The 18,139-nt window shown below is 50.3% G+C and overlaps 1 protein-coding gene across 1 annotated transcript in view; it reads right to left on the bottom strand.

The window, feature by feature from the left end:
• Window positions 1-4,312: 4,312 nt before the first annotated feature.
• GPA33 (glycoprotein A33) overlaps window positions 4,313-18,139 on the bottom strand; it is a 33,684-nt gene continuing 19,857 nt past the window's right edge. Inside the window, 4 exon segments of the mRNA XM_044916198.1 lie at window positions 4,313-4,445; window positions 4,895-5,021; window positions 5,689-5,808; window positions 12,578-12,730. Of these exon segments, the coding sequence (XP_044772133.1) occupies window positions 4,313-4,445; window positions 4,895-5,021; window positions 5,689-5,808; window positions 12,578-12,730 (533 nt within the window).

The raw sequence follows: 18,139 nt of genomic DNA, 5'->3' as shown, positions 1-18,139 counted from the left end.
TTCAAGTACAAAGATAAGCACATAGCTAAAAATCAATGCACTTGATAAAAGCCAAAATTTTTAAAGGGAGACCCCCCCAACTCTATAGCCAGATGAATTTCTTGGATCATTTTTTAATTTTGGTAAGTCAGTCGCTATAGAAAGGAAAGCCAAAAGGTCTTGAGGGTCAAAGTTTGATGACTATGATATTTGCTGTTAACGGCATAGATTTAATACCACTGTATTTTTACCAGGACTGTTGTTTTAAAAGGATCCAGTTACAAAGTTCCACTGGTTTCCTGTGGTCTGCCTCTTATCCTAGTTTTCTTGTAAGTCCTCTTATTTTTAGCATGTGATTTTGCAGAATGCAGCAGTTTTTGGAAATGCACATCTAGTGTTATATCTGAAATGCCTGTATTTTAATAGGTAACAATCCCCATATACCAATTTAAAACAAATAAAAACCCTGTAACTCTTTCTCCATCCCTGTCTTTTCCCCGTTCAGTCATCTTGTACATATGCATGGGGTCAGGAGGACATGTGCTCAAGTGGAAAGAGCGTGGCCTTCAGAATCAGACAGAACTGAGTCTGATCCTTATTCTGATACCTACCAGCTATGTTAACTCTAATGATGCTATCTCCCTGAGCCTCAGCTTCCTCGTCTGTAACGGAGAGGGTAGAAAGACCTCTCTGGAAATCAGCCAGAAGATAGCCAATCTCCGCGAGCAAACTCAAGAGCCAATAGCAAGTGTCCCCGAGGAGGTCCTTCCCACAGGACAGCACTTTCCAGTCGGGACTGGGCCTCACCCCTGCAGATGCTCAGGGCCCTGAACCAGAACCTGCAGGGATGGGGCAAGGCTGGTGAATGCTTCACAGTCCCCCCAAGATGACACGATGCCTGGTGATACACAGTGCTGTAGAGAAGCTGTTCCCTTGTCCTGACTCCATGTTCAGTAAGCAACTGAGGGCACGGAGCTAATGGGGTGAGAATGCCTTGGGTAGGTAGACAGTCTGGTCTGCTTAATAGCTGCAAATCACAAAGTGACATTCTGTGCTTATTCAGCTTGCTCAAACTCACTGTGCCTCAGCTTCCTCCACTGTAAAATGGGAATAATAATAGCACCTAACTCGCAGCATTGCTGTGAGGATTATGAGAGCTATATGGGAAGTGTTTGGAACAGTGGCTGGTCCAGAAGAAGTGCTATCTCAGTGTTCACTGTTAGTATTGTACATCAGGCTCTGTGAGGTTGGTTAATGTCACTCTGCCTTCGGAAGCCAGTGCAGTGGGGACACACACAAAAGCAACTTAAGACCACGCCCCTGAAGAGTGGCTGATTTACCAAGTCCATACAACTTTGAAGGGACCTCTCCGGGCAGCCAGAGTCCTTCCTTTGGTGATAATATGCACGCCTCGTCTTGCCATGTGCCCTAATATTTGAAACTGTCAGTAAGGATTGTATGAAAAATTGTTTCAAATGCCTAGCAAGTGTCTAGCACACTGTCTGTCCTCAAACAATGGTGCCTTTGTCTCTCTTCTCAAGCACCGTTAAGTCTCTGACCTGTCAGCTGCAAACCATGCACTGGGAAGGGAATGCCTGGCAGCCTACGACACTGGATCGCTAACTTTGACTCTAAGAGAACCTGCAACCGTCTCATTCCCACCGTTTCTGGACTGAAATAAGTTCAGCAGGAGACTGTAGCCTCAGCAGCTGATAACGTGATTTGAGACTCACGGGAGAGAACGCCAGTTAGACTTCAGCTCCTCCTGAGTAATGGTGTCTTGGTGACCGTTATATACCCTGCAGCCAGCACATAGTAGGTGCTCACAAACGATTTGTCATTTTAAATCGAGGCAGTAGCTGATTTAAGGTTATTGAATGAAGGCAGTGGGTCCTGATTTCCCTCATTTTCTTACACGAGCCTGGAGCTAAGGCACGTGAGCCTTAGAGCCTTTCCGGGACGGCGAGCCGAGCCAGCCCCAAGCGGGGGAGGGGGCCGCCCCCTGCCACAGCTCCGTCAAGAACACGCTTCTAGAGCCTTGCCCGCGAGGCCGGGAAGGCACCTCAAGGTGCAGAGGCCCAGGAGATGCCCTTGGGCAAGAAATGTTGGCACCAAACATTATTTATTGAGCACACATGTCTCCAGTGCCAACATGAGCCAGGCCATGAATGAGATTCAGCTCCTGCCCTCACAAATCTCAGAGGCCGAGGCAGAAACAGCCCGTGGGGGGACAGTACCACGTGATGGGTGCTGGGACAGGAGGGGGCACAAGGTGCCATGGGAAGGGACATGGCGAGAGGACTTTGAATGGGTGGCAGGAGTGACAGCGTCGCAGGTTTGGGGAGCGAGAGCCGCCTGTTCTGTCCGACAGCTGGAACAGGAGGATTGCCTCCTCGCCTCTCAGGAGGGGCCCATCCTGGGTATAACTGGTACGAACATCGCCACCCCCTTCCCGGAAGCCCGCTCGCCGACGGCCAGGCCCACCGCCGTCTGTCCGGCACTTCGCCTGGAACATTCCTCTGCTACCAGGGCGGGTTCTGTCCTGGCCGCAGCACCCACTAGAGACCCGGCCTGACCCTACTGCGGACACAGGCACTGCGACCCACAGATCCCACCTTCTGCTCCCCCGTCACCCTGCCTCGCCCTTCCTAGGACGCAGAGAGGCGTGCGGTAAGTAGACACAAACCCACGGGACGCGAGCTTTCCCTCGGTGTGAACAAACCCACGTTAAAAAGGAAATAAGAATTTCCACTAACAAATTTATCACTAATCGCATTTTGAATGAAGTGAAGAATGTAACAAAATATATACATATATGTGTATGTGTGTGTGTATATATATATATTTTTTAAAGATTTTATTTTTATTTATTTGAGAGAGAGAGAATGGGAGACAGAGAGCATGAGAGGGAGGAGGGTCAGAGGGAGAAGCAGACTCCCCGCCGAGCAGGGAGCCCAATGCGGGACTCGATCCCGGGACTCCAGGATCATGACCTGAGCCGAAGGCAGTCGCTTAACCAACTGAGCCACCCAGGCGCCCCTATATATATATTTTTTAATCATAAATGGATGATAGATTTCGAGAACTAGTTTGCTGACCATCCAGAAAAGACAATGATGTAACTGCACTTGGGTGAAACTAGCCACCAGGCCACGAGCCCGAAGCTGGGACAGTGCTTGTGATCTGACGGTGGGCGACACGCCAGGCTGGTGGGGGAGCAGGGCCAGGGTTAGGGGTCAGGAAGCAGGGGAGGTCATGCCAGGTATTCTCGAGAAGAGTCATCATGAAGTGAGCATGTGGGACCAGCCGAAACAATCCCCTGCTTGTGCACACGTGTGTGTTCACTTACATCAGCACACACTCCCTTCACTAAAGTAGCCAAGGGGTTTGGGGGGAGGAGTCGTGAGTCTACAAACATCTCAGAGAAACCAGGGAGGGGGAGACGCAACCTATCAAGATAGGCACCCAGATTCAGCTGGAGTGAGCACCTGCTGGGAGGGCTCCTGGGATGTGGCGAGGGGAGTGAAGGCTGGGCTCTGGCCCAAGGAGCTCAGACATTAGCTTAGGGATAGGCTAATGCTCAGAAAACTGCCGTGTGGCCCATGACGAGTGTGAGACAAGGTGACAAGATTGTTCCCATGTGTCGGGGAGATCAGGGTCCAGTTATAGGAATCACTGGGATTTTGAGGCGGGCCTGTTGGGACAGGCGGCGATGGAAACAGCATCCCAGCCAGGGAGAGAAAGTGAGGGGCCCCTGAGGATGTGTGCAGGGGAGCGGAAGGTGGCCCTTGCGGAGAGTTTCTGGACTGTACAGGGAAGTGGCGGGAGATGAGCTGGAAAGGGAGCTTGAGGCCAAAGTGGGTCCTGAAGCAGGAGTTTTCATTTAGGTTGGATAAATAATAGGGAGTCCTTCCAAGACTCATTTATTCAACAAGTATGTACTGACTTCAACCCCTCCCCCAGGGGCTCCCCCAGGTGCTGTGCGTGCGGGGAGCACACATTTCGGAGGGCTCACAACCAGGGGCACCCAGGCTCCGCCCTGGGCCTCAGGGAGCCCCCCCGCCAGCTACACAGGAAGGTAAGGCTGGGGGCCAGGCTGTGAGCTAGGCATGGCAGTGGGAAGGGGCCACTTTGTGGGTGAGGGCCCTTGGCAGGGTCAGTCACCAGTAAGGTCCCCTTAGCCAAGTCCTCCAGCAGATGACATAGGGAAGAAGCATCCCATCAATGACGGGAATGGAGGGCCAGAAAAATGGGGCAAGGAAAGGGGAGTCAGGCGGCAGAGGAATGAGCACCCATCTTCCCCCCACCTCAGCCTGCATGCGGCATGCTCCGGTCACCGGTCAGCGTGGCAGGGGGACTCCCGCCCAGCGCTCTTCTGGTCTTCTTGCCCCTAGTCATCCTCCTCGTCCTGCTCTGTCTGAAGCTCTTTCACCTGCTTTGGAGCCTTCTGGTAGGCCGCCCGATTCCTGAGAGCAGTGAGGACAGAGGGGAAGGATTTGCCCTCGCTCAGGCTGGGGGAGCTGGGCCCAGTGCTCCTTATGGGAAGATCAGCCATCGCACCTGCAGCCCCTCCCCGCCCAGATGCGAAGGGACCCTGGGCTGGGGGGCTGGCTCCGAGTGGACAGGCGGGTGGCACAGACTTGCTCTGCTCATGAGCTCAGAGTGTTGTAGGAACGGGCCGGCTCCGCCAGACCAGGAGGGACCAGCCCCTGGAGGGGGCCCCACCCGCGCTTGCCCCGGACAGGCCACAAGAAGCCTGGGGAACTACGGGCCTTGCAGTCGGGCACCAGGACGGCAAGGCCACTTGGGGGCCACTGTCCCCAGGGGTGGTGTGAGTGGCAAAGGCCATGAGGTGCTGTGACACGTCCTCGCCCCCTGCTCAGGCCCCCGCCAACAGGTGCCCGCAAGCACTCACGGCTCCATGTCCTCAGCCTCGTCCTCCTGCTGGCGGCAGCAGCAACAGTAGACGACAATGCCAAGGATGATGATGGCTGCAATCAGGCCGCCCGCAATGCCCGCATACAAGGCCACGTTCATGGAGGCTGCAAGAGACAGAGCAGGGCAGCGGCACCTCCCGAGTCCTGACCTGAGCCCAGGCATCTGGGGCTGGTGAGCCAGGGTGAGGGAAGCCTCTGCGCAGGCCCAGCCTCCCTCCCAGCCCAGGGAGTACTGTCAGCTTCTAGTAACACGCCATGAAGGGCATGGCCTTGCAGAAAGGTGACCAGGTAGGTCTAGAGACTACGCTTCAGGATGGAGGCGGATGCGAAGATGCACAGGCCAGTAGATCTGCATCTCAACACTCCCTGGGCGACCCAGGCTCCTGCCAAGTCCTCAGCTGTCAGCCATGCCAACTCGTAATCTAGCTTGTCCTTGAGCTGCTGGAGGTGACCCACCCCAAAAATAAGGTCCAGGCTCCGTGGCAGCTGACTCTGGACACTTCCCTCAGGCCCACTGAGTGGCCCTAAAGGCAGGCAGGGCTGAGCAGGTCTCCAGAAGTCAGCCTGAGACTCTATTTGCAAAGAACCAAGGGACCTGGACTGACCTCTAGGCCGGGAGCGTCTGGCTGAGGTCACCCCAGCTACCCTGCCGAAGAGGCTCCCCAATTCACCTCCACAGCGTCTCTCTCAGCTGCCTCTTTGGACCCCAAGCCAGTGATCTTTCGGCCTTGGTCCACTCCCCTCCCCCGCTCGGCCCCCAACCCGCTCTTACGAGGTCTGACAGCCACAGTGATGTTACAGGACGCGGTCCCCACCTCATTGCTGGAGGTGCAGATGTAATAACCCGACATATCTGTGGAGATGTTCTTCAGAGACAAGGTCTGGCCTGTGACTGGGAAGGAAGAACAGTGAGGGTGAGGAGCCCAGGCACCACAGGTCAGTGGAAACACCTAGGAATCTGGAGACCTGAATTCCTAGGCAGACACGAGCACTGCGGCTGAACTTGTCCGAGCCTCCTCTGAAACATGGAGAGAGGCAGAGTATCCACCTCTAGGCCTCCCAGGACAGCTGCAGGCAGGATGCCCAATTCTGAAGTGCTCAGAATTCAGTCAGGCCCCCTGGTTCTGCCCCTGATTAATTCTGTGACCTTGGCCCAGGAACTTAGCTTCACTGAACCTTAGCTTCTCTATTTATAAATAACAAGAGTCTGTGTGAGGCACGCTAATAGCATAAAATGAGGTACTGATCAATGCAAGCCCACATCGGAACACCTGATGTGTAGTAAGTGCTCGGGAAACATAAAATACATATGTATTACATGAAAATGCTTTCTAATTAGAAGATACGGTTATAACCACTTCTATGGTCTTCCGAAACTGAGTCCTTGAGCTTGGACTCGTGGAAGAAGTCTTTGAGAAATCAAGAATGGTCCAATAGTCCTCATGAGAAACCTTCCTGCCAAATCTGTGATCCTATGAATCTCTTCACCTTGAAAGGGAGAGCTTTATGCTTAGACCTCTTTATATGCCCTGTCCTCAAAGATGCTTTGTCATAACTGCTATCTTGAGTGGAGAGTTAGAGACCATTTCCTCTAATCTGCGGCAGAGTTAGCCTCGTAAGATCTTCTGCCACCAGGTGGTTGCATTTCATCCAGAGGAGATGTTTGACCTGGCAAGTGGGACCCAGTCACTGTACGGCTCAGACATTCCAGAGGTGGCTCCTAATCTTCAACAACAAGTCCAGGCTTTCTCTGACTCACTTATTTCGCTTAGTATTATACCCTCCAGTTCCATGTTGTTGCAAATGGCAAGATTTCCTTCTTTTTTTATGGCTGCATATTACATTGCATACACATAACACTTCTTCTTTATCCATTCATCAGTGAATAGACACTTGGGCAGCTCCCATAACTTGACTATTGTAAATAATGCTGCTACAAACGTAGGGGTGCATGTATCCCTTTGAATTTGTGTTTTTGTATTCTTTGAGTAAATACCCAGTAGTAGGATTACTGGATCATAGTGTAGTTCTATTTTTCACTTTTTGAGGAACCTCCGTACTGTTGTCCATATATGTGGAATTTAAGAAACAAAACAAATGAGCAAAGGGAAAAAAAGAGAGACAAATCAAGAAAAAGATGCTTAACTCTAGAGAACAAACTGATGGTTACCATGGGGGAAGGTTAAACAGGTGATGGGGATTAAGGAGCACACTTGTGATGAGCACCAGGTGATGTGTGAAAGTGTTGAATCCCTATATTGTACACCTGAAATTAATATTACACTGTGTGTTAACTGCAATTAAAATAAAAACGTAAAAAAAAAATAACAAGTCCAAGCTTCTTAATGCCATCACAGGGTTACAGATCTGGTCCTGCAATCACCTGAGCTTTATCTCTGGCCAGTCCCCCTGCTGTGCGGCGCCCCCCCCCCCTTGCCCCACCTCCAATCTCTTGCCAGATTGTATCTGGTGCAGATTTCCCTTGTCTGGATGTGCTACTCTGTATACTTCCTCAAATGTGACGTCTTGTGATTTTGTCAGCAATCTTGTACGGGAAGTGGGACAAATATTCAATCTCCAATGTCACAGATGTAACTGGAGGCTTCGAGAAGTTAAGGTACTTGCCAAATGTCACAAAATTAAGAAATGATCCTGTTTTAGGTCTAGAACTCTCTGGAGCAGTTGACAATTTTCTTTAAAAAAAATAGGTATTACACAACTAAAGTAGGTTCATTATAAGAATTTGTACATGATATGAAGCTATTATTTAAATCAATCCAGTCCAGAAAACCTTTAGAAGCTTGATCGCCATAGCCCTAAAGATGAAGACAGTCTCTGTCCTGGCCTGAGGGCTGACAGACAAGAAACCAGGGTGATCACAGGGTGATTAGAGTTAGAAATGGAAATGCTATTTGAGTTTATAGCAAGGGAGTTTAATCTCATCTGAAGGGTCAGGGAAAGCTGGTATAAAGAACAGAGAATAAAATAAAATCATCCATAATTTCACCAGCTAGAAATAACAGCTGATGATTTGGGTTATTTTCTTCCAATCTTTTCCTATGTATTTTCTTCAGATTCTTCCCTTGAAACCCCCAGCTGTATCTTCTGGATGCTCATTCTCTATATGTTTCTACCCTAGAATTTCATGCCTCCAAATGCTTTCTGGAATATTGCTTACACGTGACATTAACATACGGTACTATAAAAGCAGTCCATGACCAAAGCAAATTTCAAAATCATTGAGAGAGGGTTAAATACATTTTTTAACAACAGAACTCTTAGAGCTTCTAATTTGCTAATGAGCACTGGGTGTCCCTAAATGGAGGTTATAGTAATAATGGTCTTCTTTTCTTTTCTTTTAAAATTTTTAAAAATTAAAGTTAGTTAACATACAGTGTATTATTAGTCTCAGGGGTAGAATTTAGTGCATATAACACCCACTGCTCATTACCTCCTGTGCCCTCCCAGTGCCCATCACCCAGTTACCCCATCCCCCCACCCACCTCTCCTCGGTTTGTTTCCTAGAGTTCAGCAACTCTTATGATTTGCCTTCCTCTCTGTTTTTCTCTTATTTTCCCTTCCCTTTGCCTATGTTCATCTGTTTTGTTTCTTAAATTCCACATATGAGTGAAATCATATGATAATTGTCTCTCTCTTGACTTATTTTGCTTAACATAATACCCTCCAGTTCCATCCACATCATTGCAAGTGGCAAGATTTCATTTTTTTTTTGATGGCTGAGTAATATTCCCTTGTATATATATACACCACTTCTTCTTTATCCATTCATCTGTCAATGGACATCTGGGCTCTTTCCATAGTTTGGCTATTGCGGACCTTGTTGCTATAAGCATTGGGGTGCAGGCGCCTAGTGGAATCACTATGTTTGTATCCTCAGATCATGGTGTCACATCTGGGATTCCGCCCCACTTTGCCACCTGAGCACCTTTAAACCAGGCACGTCCCCCACTGCAGTGGACTTCTAAAAGTTCCGATTTTGCACTCCGCTGCTTATAATGCTTTGTAGTAGCCTCCTTAAGCAGGCTCTCTCCCTGCTGCCGTATACTCCGCTTTATCACACTGGATTCAGGTCTCTGCACCTCCTAACTTCCAAATGGTGGTCACTTTCCTGCTTGTAGACTTGCAGTATTTGTTTTCTCAGAAACTCCAATTGATTTCTTAGGTGTTCAGAATGATTTCCTAAGTATCTAGTTGCATTTGAGGGACGAGACAAACTTAGGGTCCCCCTACTCCTCCGACATCTTAACTCCTCCTCCCTAATGGTCTTATTTTCTAAACTAGTTGGATTTTTTTTTATTTTTAAGAGGCATCTTGGGGCACCTGGATGACTCAGTCGGTTGAGCGTCCAACTCTTGATTTCGGCTCAGGTCATGTTCTCAAGGTTGTGAGATTGAGCCGAGTTATTAGGCTCCACACTCAGCATGGAGTCTGCTTGGGATTCTCTCTCTCCCTCTCCCTCTGACCCTCCCCTGCTCTCTCTCTCTCTCAAATAAATAAATAAAATCTTAAAAAAAAAAAAATAGAGATTCAGTCTATGTGTGAGGTGTACACAGCACACTGCCGACCGATCAGGACAGAAGACTTCGGACTGCCTCCAGGACCTTTCCGGTTATCAGAGCCCAGCTTTGGGCTCTGGGCCTTGTTCCACAAAGGAAACGGTGGACATTAGAAGCTTGTCTGGAATTAACCAGGGCATATCCAGTGCCACAAGATCTGCTCTGACTCTGAGCTTGGGCTCCCAAGCCCCTTTTCCTCTTGGAAACGACCTAATACAGTTTCTGAAATCCGGCTAAAGCTGATGTTTTCGCTGCAGTGGCGACACCTTGTGGTCAAGAAGAGGAACGCACAGGACCGTCAGCCTCCCACTTCCCTGGGCTCCAGCTGGGGAGATTTCGCAGAGAGAAACCCCGTCTCCCAGAGGCACTGATGTCAAATTGGCAAGGTTTAACTTTCCTGTCCCCGGCCGCTCTCCACCCCCACAACCCTGACCCTATGGCTGCCACCTTTCACTCAGGATGCTCAAGATCCTCCCTGGCTGCAGGGCGCATACCCACCCTTTGATCCTTCAAGAACCTCCTCCTCTAAAGTGCTCTAGCCCCCAGAATTACCCCTCCCTCCTTCCTTGATAGCCAAATTCCTACTCCTTCAGTACATGAAGTTCAGCTGCCTTACAAAGGATATTCAGAACTATCACACATGGGATCTCCTCTTTCCTCTTCCCAGCCTTCTGGGTTTTCATCCCAGGGTTTTCAGATGAGGATACTAAGGGTCAGAGAGGCTGTGAGTGACTTACAGCTACAAGGTAGAAACATTAGGACTGAAATTCTTATTCACTGATTCCAGAGTCCCTGTTCTTTTCGCTGCTGGCTTGTTTCCATTGATTACTAAGTGAAAGGAAGCAATCTCTTCTGTCTTCAGATAGAGAAGGGTGGAGGAACCCTTCTCTCAAATTGTCCACTGTGGACTGAAATGTTTTAAAAATCAGAACTGGGTTTGATCTGACTCTGGTGCTCCGTGAGGCAGGTGGAGTCCGAAGGCTCTGAGAACAAACCCCACCCCGTTCCATCCAACACCAGATGCAAGCTTGCCTAACTTTTACCATTAACCACACTCTTGGCTGGCACTCCCAGATCTGGACTCTGACTCTGAGCAAACCTTAACTTGAAGCAGGATGAAGCTTTTCCAAAGTATGTGAGTCTCCCTTTGACCCTCTTTCATGTCCTCAGGTTTCTCCTCTTTTGAATCACTGAAAGACGAAGGTTGGAAGTCTTTCCTGATGGAGGCCGGAGAGCATGAGCAGGGCAGTCATCTGTGATGCCCCTCAGAAGGTGCCTGGGGCTGCAGGGCAAAGGCCGGCCTCTCTGGCCCCATGCACAGGTTCTTCATGATCCCCCATCGCTGCTTTTCTTAAAGTGGTACCCCCTCCTCCCTGCAACGCATGCTCCCTACCCTCGGCTGCACAGAATACTCGCGATTCCCGGGATATTTGCCATGCCCACCCTACTCATCCTTAAGGATCTAGCTCACGTACCCCATAGTTAGTAACACCTAGCATTAAGGAGTTCCATCTACCTACCAGGCATGGTCTCCATGCTTTACATGTACTTTTATTTAATCTTCACAGGAACTCTGTGAAGTAAGTACTAGTGTTATGTCCATTTTACAGATGTAGAAACGAAGGCACAGAGAGGCTATTGCCATGGCCACGTAGCTAACAAGTGGCAAGGCCAGGATTCAAGCCCACACCATGCTCTTAGCCACCATGCTACCCTGCTGCCTCAGGGGCCCCCTGCTTGGGGAAGCCTTTTATGCCCTTATGCCTCCCCTGGTTTACAACAGCCCTGGCTATAAAACCAGCATGGTGCTCACCATGTAATCTTCGCCAGCCTTGGGTGTCCCTACACACACTTCGCTGGAAGGACGGGCCGACCAGCCACTGTCCGTGGCACACCGTGGTGACCATTGCTGGAGTCACTGGGTCATGCACAGGCCAGAGAGGCAGGGCCGTCGAACCCAGACGAGAGCTGCCAGGTGGTTTCCAGAAATTCCAGACACACTCGATAGTAATTTGCCAGCCAGAAATTTGTCAACAGAACTGGAAACTTGTTGAAATCCACAATATCCTTTCTAATTTACATTGGAGTGAGTGGGTTTTATTTATTTATTTATGTATTTATTACTTTTAAGAAGTTCTCTTTTGGCCGCCAGGTGAGTGAAGGACAGACTGACAAAGATCGTCCTTGCTTGACCAAAGCCCAGCCTGTCCATTCAGCCGGGGCGTCTCCACCCTCTGCTCCCCTCTCACTGCCCACTTCCTCCTCACCCACACCGAGCAGAGAGACCGCCCAGAAGTTAGGCCAGCCGGCAGCTTTCAGACTTTGTCTGTTTTGATCTCCAGGAGTGCTGGCTGTGCCAGGGGTTACTGGGGCCCAAAGATAGCACCGAGGAATCCCCCCCACCAGTGGGCACCAAGGTAATGACAGTAAGATATTTATATAGGGTTGTTTTGTTTTGTTTTTCAGTTTGTTTCCTGACCAAAGGTCAAAGAGCAAGCTGCCTAGTACAAAGCAGGTCTCTGGGCCACCACCACTGAACCTAACGTCTCCTTCCCTGAGACTGAGGGACCCTTCCAGCTGCCTGGTCGTGCAAGGGGCTGTGGCCACAAACGGAGGGCAAGTTTGGGAAGGAGGGCTTCCGTGGAGCCTGAGCCGGACCAGCCTGGATGGGGCATGCCGACGGGAATTGCCGCCCTTGAGTGGAGCCCCAGAGCTAGGCTTGAGGCTTCGAATGTATACTTTAGGACATTATCACAGTCAAAATGAAAACCCCACCTGGTGCTTTTGCATGGAGTGGCTATCCAGACGTGCCTATTCAAGGAACTGAGTTGTGCGGAACAAAGATAACAGATGAAGATTTATTATGCGCTTCCACAGAGTGCTTTATGTGACTCACTTTTATTTTCCACAACAACCTGTGAGATGGGGATTATCATGAGAAGACTCAGAGATGCTGCAGCGGGGAGGAGGGCGGGGGAGGAAACGGGCAGCCCTTCAGGGAGACCTGACTGGTCAGGCCAGGATCTCCCCTGGCGGCCCTAGCATTTGCGGGTGGGGGCCTGTCCTCCCCACTGACCCCGTTACCTGCTGGGGTTGGCCGCTCCTGGTTCAGGACGTCGTAGACCTTCCATCTGTACTGAGGGGCCGGAGAGCCCTCCTTCGATTGGCAGGTCAGCTGGATGTCATTCCCGATCACGGCCTCCCCCTTGATGCCGCAGTCTGGCTTGGAGGGTAGCACTGCACAGGGGAAGGATCAGAGGGAAGGCACGCATCAGGTTGGGCGCGGTGACAGCCCCCTCCCGCCTCGGACACACACTCATACCGCTCTGTTTGTTCTCAGGCAGAGAAATTCATAGCCTACTGGTGAGAAATAGTGCTGTAAGGTCGATCCACCGCAAAAGATCTCGGTGGCCCTGTCACCATCACAGAGATGCAGCACGCACCTACATCAGGAAGCATCCTGAGTACAAGATTAGAGTCACCACCATTATAAACGGTGGGGACACTGAGGCCCAGAGAGGAGACTGGGTGGGACTAGAACCCAGGTCTCCTGACTCCACGTCCAGGGATCTCTCCACCAGCCCAGGAGAGCTCCTTCTGCTGTTGGCTCGTCTGTGCCACTTTAGGGAAACCTTGCAGTCCCCCAGTGTTCCCATCTGTAAGATGAGGGGACAACAGAATTTCTGTAAAGGGTCAAAGGTAATATTTTAGACATTGTGGGCCACGTTATGGTCTCTGACACTGTTTCCATGTTTTCAGTAACCCTTTATAAATGTAAAAACCATTCTTGGCTTGCAGGCCATGTACGAAGAGGCCCAGGCTGGATTTGGCCATGTTTGCCTGCCTCTGGGTTAGGGAAAGGCCCCTCTCTCTGAAGCCCTTCAACTCAGACTTCTTAGGAAGGTTCCCTTTGTGTTAAGCACTGCCCTCGTCCTGGGTTTTGCTGAGAAAATGCAACTGCTCTGAGTAGCTGGGTGATTGGAGAGACCCCAGGTGGCAGCAGAGTTGCATGCTGGGTGAGAACGAGGCCCGAAGGGGTGGGGGTGGGGGCAGAAAGGAAGAGACAAGGAAAGGGAAGCCTACAGAAAGGAGGTTACAGAAACCAACAGGCCCCTCCACTCACAATCCTGACGTGATCTCCCACAATTCCCGAGGATCTTAAGCTGGTGCCATTCACTTGGCATTGCCGCAGGATGGCTTATCCTACACCACTGGGTAGGATGGCTCATTCTACAAACCTTGTTGGGCACTTCCTGTACGTCTGATACCGCTAGGCACTGGGATGACATAGTGAGTGAGTCCCTGTGTTCGAGGAGTCCAGTGGGGGCAAAAGACAAGTAACTGGACTATGACCGGGCAGGAGGCAAGGCTGCGGGGGCGGGGAAGGCACAAGCAAGGGACACTGACCCCCACAGCCTGGGCTGTGACCTGGAGGAAGAGTGAGAGTAAGCAAGGCCAATAGTGGAGGTGGTGGTGGTCAGAGAGAGGTGAGGGCCCTCCACACAGAGGGAACAGCGTGTGCAAAGGCCCTGAGGCAGGAAGAAGCATCAAGTATGCTTGAGACTTCAGGTCGTGTCCTTGGGGCTGGGAACGGGAAGAACACACAATGCAGAGGGCTATTACTGAATCCCCCGTGGCAGGCCTGTCCCCTCCACCTCTTTCTTCAGACCCCTGGATGGTCTGCTTGCCCCGGTCAGTAGCACCACCCACTGTACCATCCAGACTACACGGATGCACGGTCACTGAGCACGCAGAACGGCGCAGCCCCCCGTTCCCCGCACCCCCCCGCCGGAGTGGCTGGGGGAAGCTACCCGGGATGCACCCGGCCGCCACTTCTGGTTTTTCTCTGTAACAGGCAAGGGGTTCTTGGGTGTGTGTGCCCCACAGCTCCTTCTTCTCTCCTGAGGGCCACCAGGTGTGGGACAAGCGTGGAGAAAATGACAGGCCCTCCCCCACACCAGCCCCAGCTGCACAGTCCCTAAACCTAAGAGGCCCAAGCTTGGTTCACAAGCCACCTTTTTATATCCTGATCCAGGCCCCAGGGACTGAAGCAGCCTGGGCAGGAAGAGACTGCTGCCTTCGGACCACTCTGACAAGCGGCCGTCCGCCTCGCGGGCCCTGCAAACGGGTACAAGGGAAGGTGAACACTGCTTCCCCAGAGACTGACTCTAGGTCAGGGTTGATGAGCCAAGTTTGCCTCCTGAACTCTCCAGAGGTACAGGAACAGCCCTCTCCACGCATGAAAAGCACTCAGCCTGCTTCCCAGGGATGCCTTGACCAGGGGGCTACAACTTTCCCAGTTAGAGAGCCCGCCTGAACTATGACACCCCCGAAGAAGTGTCACATGGAGCCAGCCTTATACTTGGTGTGCATGACCATTGTCAAGCCTTTCCGTGACCAGCCTTCTCTGGGATCCGAGACAAAAAGGAGAGAGAACAGACCAAGGCAAAGGAGCATCTAGCACCTACAGAAACATAAAAAAGCAAGCTGGACATATCTGGAGGCTAGCTTTGCCAGGAGAAATTATTAAGGCAAAGCCTTCACTCACTCTGGAGGCAGTAGAGGTAACAAGAGACCAGCCTTATGAAGGAGTGTGTCAGGTTTTTGTCCGTACCCCCCCCCCCCACACCTGGGGCCCTTACCCCTCAGCCCGCAGGCTGTCCTCCCACCCCAGCTCACCCTAGGCACAACCCCCCCAACTCTGTCCTGATCCTTCTCTAAGGATTCCTTCCTCAGCCCCCCACCATCACAACCAGCTAGCACCTCGAATCAGCTCTAGTTTAAACAGCCCTTCCTGCGGGGCTGTGAGGCCTGCGGGGCTCCTGGAGATCTAGGGTTCTGGGTGGGCTCTTCCTACCTCCCAGACCGAAGGCGGCTGTACCTGGAGCTTTCGGGACGGGGCACCGCGCGGCTCCAAAGCCTGCGCCTCCCGCTGCGGACGCCAGGGGGCGCCAGAGGCCGGGGAGCCGCCCGGTTCCCCCCCCCCCCCCCCCCGCCCACCCCGGAGCGCCGCGTGCCGGGCCCCAGGGCCAGGTGGCTTCCCCCGGTGACCTGCTCTGCGTGCTCCGCCCCTGTCCGGAAGCTCTCCGCTCCCTCAGTTTACTGTGAGGTCGCCCAGCCCCGTGTGGGCGGCCCCGTATAATTAAAGCCCTTCTACCTAAAAATAGCCCAGTAGCAAAAGCCATTTGGAAACAAAACTTTCTTTTAAAGATTTTTACTGGATTTCTGAACAGAGTACAAAATGCTTTCTCTCTCTTTCCTTTCCTCTCTTTCTCTCTCTCTCGCTGTAAAGCAAAACACTGAGTTCCATAATCTCTGATTTAACTTGTATCTTTGCCTTTCTAGTTAGCTAGTTCCTGTCTTAAAATGAAACTGGCCCTGGGAGGGAAGGAGGAATCGGACATTCACACGTAAGTGAGGTCTTGCTGCCTTTCCCCCAACCAGCTTGTTGCCAGAGGAAAGTGGGAGCTACTTAAGGGAAGCCAGAAAGAGACGGAATCAGCCAGAAAAGGACCAGATCCAGAGAAGTGAGGGATTCAGGGCCATGGGTTTGGAGGAAGACCTACAGAATAGAAACTAGATAAAAATGTGCATTTTCTTAGCTTATAATATCTCTCCAAGGAGCTAACGCAAATAAAAATTAAGAGCTATGTACACAAAACAATTTGTTACAACATTATTCATAATGGTTTTGATTGGAACAGGCTGAATGTTCAGCCAGGGACAGAGGACTCTACCCACTCACCCAAGTAGCAGGGAGCTTAAGGGACTGTAGGTGCTAAGACAGCGGAAGGTGCTACCTGGTGAGGAATGAAAAGAGCAAAGAACCAACCCATTCGGCTACAAACTCAGTTATGGACATGAATAAGCATGTGCAGAGGAGCTGGAAGTCAACGTGGACAAATATAAAACCTAGTGATACGAGTGAATGTTTTTCTTTTTTAGTTTCTCTCTCTTTTTTTCTAATTAGTATTTTTAACAGGCAAGGCAAACACAGTTATTTGTTTGGGTTTGGACTAAGGTTGCTATAGCAGCAAGAGGGAAGAGCAGAGCTCCATTTCAACAACTAACAGCCTTCTGTGCGCTACAGATCTCGACCTGAGGGGCCCTCCAGAGAGCAGGCCCCTTGCTCTAAGGGTCCTGGATAGACAAACACATCAGGCACCCCAGCTAGATTGGGAGCAACTAAAACACGGCTATAAAAATGCTAGAAGATGATAATGTGTGATGGTGACAGCCTCGTCCGTGAGGTGAGAGGGGCTGTGAATGTTCCTAAAGGTCTAAGACCATCAAGAGCCCCCACTGTGAAAACCCAGAGACAATGAGGCACGCACTCATGGGCCAGTGGGGCTTCCATCTCCTGGACCCTAAGCAAAGACCTCCCACATGGAAGAGCAGGTACAGAACCTCAGTTATCAATGAGTGATGTGTCCAAGATGCAGGTGCTCTGTGGACAAATGAGGGCAAATGGCATATCCAGGGCTCTCTTGGCTCTGCCCCGCCAACCTTCTGCTGGCATGGATCCAGGAAGGGCAGAGCTCAAGTTACTGCCGGGGCCAGCTAAAACATCACTGGCAAGCTTATGTCTGCTATCAACTGACAGAGAGGGTACTTTGAAAAGGTAAGTAAACCTAGAAGAATTTGGGAATCCTCCTGACCTGGATCAATTACTGGCCGGGGGTGGCAGGCTTACGTGGCGGAGCAGTGCAGGGCTTTGCATTTGGGCCACGCTGTTTTGACGGAAGCTTGCACACTTTCTACAGGTGTCTCGAGCCTCAGCGTTCTGTTAAACGTGTTAGTACCCACTTCCACAGATGGATTGCAGAGATTAAAAGAGACAGTAAATGTAAAGCTCTTAGATGCCTGGCACATACCTGGTCCTCAGTAAATGGGAACTATTATGCCCATGAATTTGTGGCAACTTTCCCATAGACCAAGGTCATTGCAAGTTGATGGTAGTTTTCTCTCTATTTAAGATAAAAACCCCTCTGTTTTAGGACTCGGAGAAACGGGAAATTTGGCTACATGGATGGGTGCAGAGTTGTGAAAGAGGTCCTGTGCCTTCCTTCTACAAACCAAAAAAAAGGGCTCTGCTTCTGTCCACGGGAGGCCTGGAATTCTATTAGAGATCCCTTGTTATTGAAGGTCATTAAATCTGAAATACTTCTTCCTAGATGAGAGGACTTAATCTTTTTAATATGTCATTCCTTTGCAAATTAATTTGTAAATTGACCATAATTCCAATCAACTTCTATTTTTAGCTAAGCAAAGTGATTTAAAAAATTAACATGGAAGAATAAATGTGTAAAAATTGACAGAATTTTTTTGGAAAAGTTTAGTAAGAGAAGATATTACACAGTGCCAGGTGTTAAAAGCTATTCAAACACTGATAGCTCTAACTAAAAATAAACAAAAAAACAAAAAACAGAAAAACAAAAAATTAGATAAATATGCCTATATATATATCAACACTGAGTATAAACATGCTGTAATCAAAACCATGTAATATCAGCATAGGAATAATCAAAAGAAAAATGAACAAAAAAAGGAGTAAGAAAGCAGCCATTCTGTGTAAGAACTTCCTATGTGACAAAGCTAGCATCCCAGTGGGATGATCAGTGTTTCTGTGGTACAGTGAATGATGCT

Source organism: Neomonachus schauinslandi, chromosome 6, assembly GCF_002201575.2.
Source record: "Neomonachus schauinslandi chromosome 6, ASM220157v2, whole genome shotgun sequence".
NCBI classification, from domain to species: Eukaryota; Metazoa; Chordata; class Mammalia; order Carnivora; family Phocidae; genus Neomonachus; species Neomonachus schauinslandi.
Note: the sequence above shows the minus strand (reverse complement) of the source record. Positions and strands in the feature narration are given on the sequence as shown.